Here is a 3,261-nt window from a genome sequence, read left to right on the forward strand (position 1 = left end):
ATTATGTGCTGTTGAGTTGGAACTAACTCATAGTTGTCTATCCAGCGGGTTTAGAGTCTGCTCATCTTTCTCCCATGGAGCAGCTGGTGGAATTGATCTGCCTCCTTTCAGGTTGGCAGTGCAACTTCTTATCGCCAAGCCTCCAGTAGTAAGGATTTTATTTTCCTTAATGTTGAGGTATAATCCATACTGAAGGCTTTAGTCTTTGATCTGCTTCAAAGTCTTTTGATCTGCTTAAGTATTTCAAGCTCTCTTTGATTTCAGCAAAGTATTGTCACCTATATATCATCAGTTGTTGAGTCTTCCTCCAATCCTAATGCACATTCTTCTACATATAGTCTGGTTCCCTAGATTATCTGTTCAGGATACAAACCGAATAAGTAAGGTAAAAGGATAAAACTGACATATATCTTTCCTGATTTTAATATTCCCTTGTTCTGTTGGAATAGTTGGTGTACAATGAGTTCCATTTGTAAGATAAATATTGTATAAAACCATTATTATAGAATGAGTCTGAAGATCCAAGGTGGGGGAGGGTGGAAGCAGAGGGCTGAGGACGGGTGGGAGGTTGAAGGAAATGGGAAAGAGCTAATGTGAAAAACAATGTATTTGAACTTTGTAAATAAACCAGTATAATAAAAAAGTAATTTTCCCGAATCTGTCCTCAAGTTCTATTCTTGAGATTGCTCTAAATTCAGATGAATATATACTAAAGGTCCTAATTTGGCTCTCATAGACTTGTTTTCATTTTCTTCAGCTTCAACTTGAACTTCCACATGAGCATCTGATGGTCTGTTCCCGTCTGCGTGCCTGGCCTTGTTCTGATGATACTGAGTTTCTTCATCATTCTCTGTACAGATGTGGTTGATCTGTGTATTCCATCTAAGTGAGATCTACAAGTAAATGCTGTTGAACTTTTATAGATTCAAGAAAAGGATTCTGTAATGAATACAGTGGTGGTCTTATAAAACTGTAATCCTTGGCATCATTTCTAAGCTCCATTTCCCAATCTCTGATCCTCCTTTTTCAGCTTTCATATCCCAATCACCAGAAAGCACCAGTGTATCCTGACTTGATGTTTAATCAATTTGAGTTTACAAAAGTTGGTAAAAATCTTCATTTTTTCTTATTTGGCATTCGTGGCTGGTGTGTAAATGTAAAGAATACTTATATTAATTCCCTTACAGGTCTCCCTTATAGGTGTATGGATTTTTCCTTTCACTAATTGCTAAAAATGGCAAATATTTCAGCTCACTAATACATAAGATTGGAGTTTTAGAGGCTGAGTGGTAAAAATGTTGCATTGCCAACCCAAAGGCAAGCAGTTCAAGTCCTCTAGTTGCTTGTTGGAAGAAAGATGGACAATCTCCTCCTACGTGATTTACACCCTCTGAAAACTTGCTGAAGCATCAGCTACGAGTCACTTCTGACTTGACAGCACATATAGAAATCCCTAAGACAGTGATCTTTAGGCTTTCCATTTAATTTTGTTTTCCACTTTGTCTTCATTTCATTTTTGACAATTTCCACTTTACCTTGTTTCAGTAAAAACATTTTTTACTTTTCAAAACTACTGCTGCTTGCTTTGAAAAGACCCAACACAAGTACAGTGGCTAAACAATAAAAATAGCAGCACCAACTATAAGGAAAAACTTTTGGCTTTGGTGTGAGCAAAACTACCCAAAAAAACCCACAAAAAACAACAAAGACATGCTAAAGGTGATTAGATCTTTCTGCCCTTTTTCCACAACGCCACAATGATGCATATAAATGTCCTGGCTGATGCTCTCAACAACGCTGACAAGAGAGGTAAGTGTCAGGTTCTTATCAGGCTGGGCTCCAAAGTCATACTTCAGTTCCTAACCGTTATGAAGTAGAATGGCTACCCTTGGCAAATCTGAAATCACTGATGATCACAGAGCGGGGAAAATAGCTGTCAACCTCACATGCAGGTTAAGTAAGTAAGGGGTTATCAGTCCAGATCTGATGTGTAACTCAAAGATCTAGAAAAGTGGCAGAATCATCTGCTCCCAGCCCATCAGTTTGGTCATTGTGCTGACAATCTCAGCTGGCATCACGGACCATGGGGAAGCAAGACTAAAACACACAGGATCTGAGATTCTTTTTCTAGGGATGTAATACGTAGTGACAATAAAATGCCTCAATGAATAAATAAAAGAGAAACGTGATTTTAAAAATTGGCAACAAATACAACTATTTAGGAATAAAAAAAGAAAGAAAAAAATATTAAAAATGGACAAAATCTTTGGGAAGACATACTTTACAAACTGGAAGAGATAAATATTTCCATATCAGTTTGTTTTTTTCTGTTACAAATGGATCTCAAAAAATACTTTATTTTAGGGAGCTCTGGTGGCCTAGTGGCAAGACGCTGCACTGCAATCCCAGAAGTAAGTGGTTCAAATCCACCAGATGCTCTGCTGGAGAAGGAGGGCACAACCTCCGCCTTTACCAGTCAGATCTGATTTGACGGTACACGTAAAAATAATACAATAAAAATTAAAAAAAAAACTTTTTAAAAACAACAACTTTATTTTAAAACAAGTAAGTGCACTTACGAGTCTGTGGATTCTGGAAAGCCACAGCTTTGTCAATCTTTAACTGAGACTGAAGAGCAGCTACTTCCCAGTGACGAAATTCTGGTGCTGTGGTGATATTGAGCAGGAACTCCATTAGAATATCACTACAGAAGACATCAAGGTAAGAACAAGAAGTTTAAAACCAACGTCCATGAGTCTACGTAACTAAAACGCTCTCAATCTCAAACAGAGGCATCCCTTGTGCTGAGTATAGTGTTACACACAGTTTGGGAATAAGAACCCAGAACAAAGGTGAGAAGTTATAATCCCTCATTTCAAACACATCAGCAAGGAGTTGTTTATTAATATTTCCTTAACGTTAAACCCCATAAACCCATGTAGATACTTACACATCATCCCGCAGGCATTCCACAGTGTAAGCCATGTGTTCTCTTGTTGCAGTGACACTGAATTAGAAAGAGTTTATAGTCTATTATCTGAAAGTAAACTTTCTCTTATATAATTTTGGTTAAATCAACAAATTATTCTGGGGAAAAGGTGTTTTCTTTTTTAAAATATAAACTAATAGAGCAAAACCCTGCATATTTAATTAAAGTTAAAAAAATACGTGCATGTGTGTAATATGCATTTTTAAGCTTTGGTAAAAATATATACTAAAGCATATGCCAATTTATATTTCTAACATGGATTATGTTCATCA

General features: G+C 36.8%; 1 protein-coding gene across 1 annotated transcript in view; it reads right to left on the reverse strand.

Moving 5' to 3' along the window:
• LOC102858374 (cytochrome b-c1 complex subunit 2, mitochondrial-like) overlaps nt 1–3,261 on the reverse strand; it is a 38,084-nt gene that overhangs the window by 20,751 nt on the left and 14,072 nt on the right. The window contains exons 5-6 of the mRNA XM_006892699.1: nt 2,951–3,007; nt 2,580–2,704 (exon numbers count right to left, since the gene is read on the reverse strand). Of these exons, the coding sequence (XP_006892761.1) occupies nt 2,580–2,704; nt 2,951–3,007 (182 nt within the window). The remainder of the gene's footprint in view (nt 1–2,579; nt 2,705–2,950; nt 3,008–3,261) is intronic.

Source organism: Elephantulus edwardii, unplaced genomic scaffold (assembly GCF_000299155.1).
Source record: "Elephantulus edwardii isolate Elephantulus edwardi_28Jun2011 unplaced genomic scaffold, EleEdw1.0 scaffold00117, whole genome shotgun sequence".
In the NCBI taxonomy this organism is placed as follows: Eukaryota; Metazoa; Chordata; class Mammalia; order Macroscelidea; family Macroscelididae; genus Elephantulus; species Elephantulus edwardii.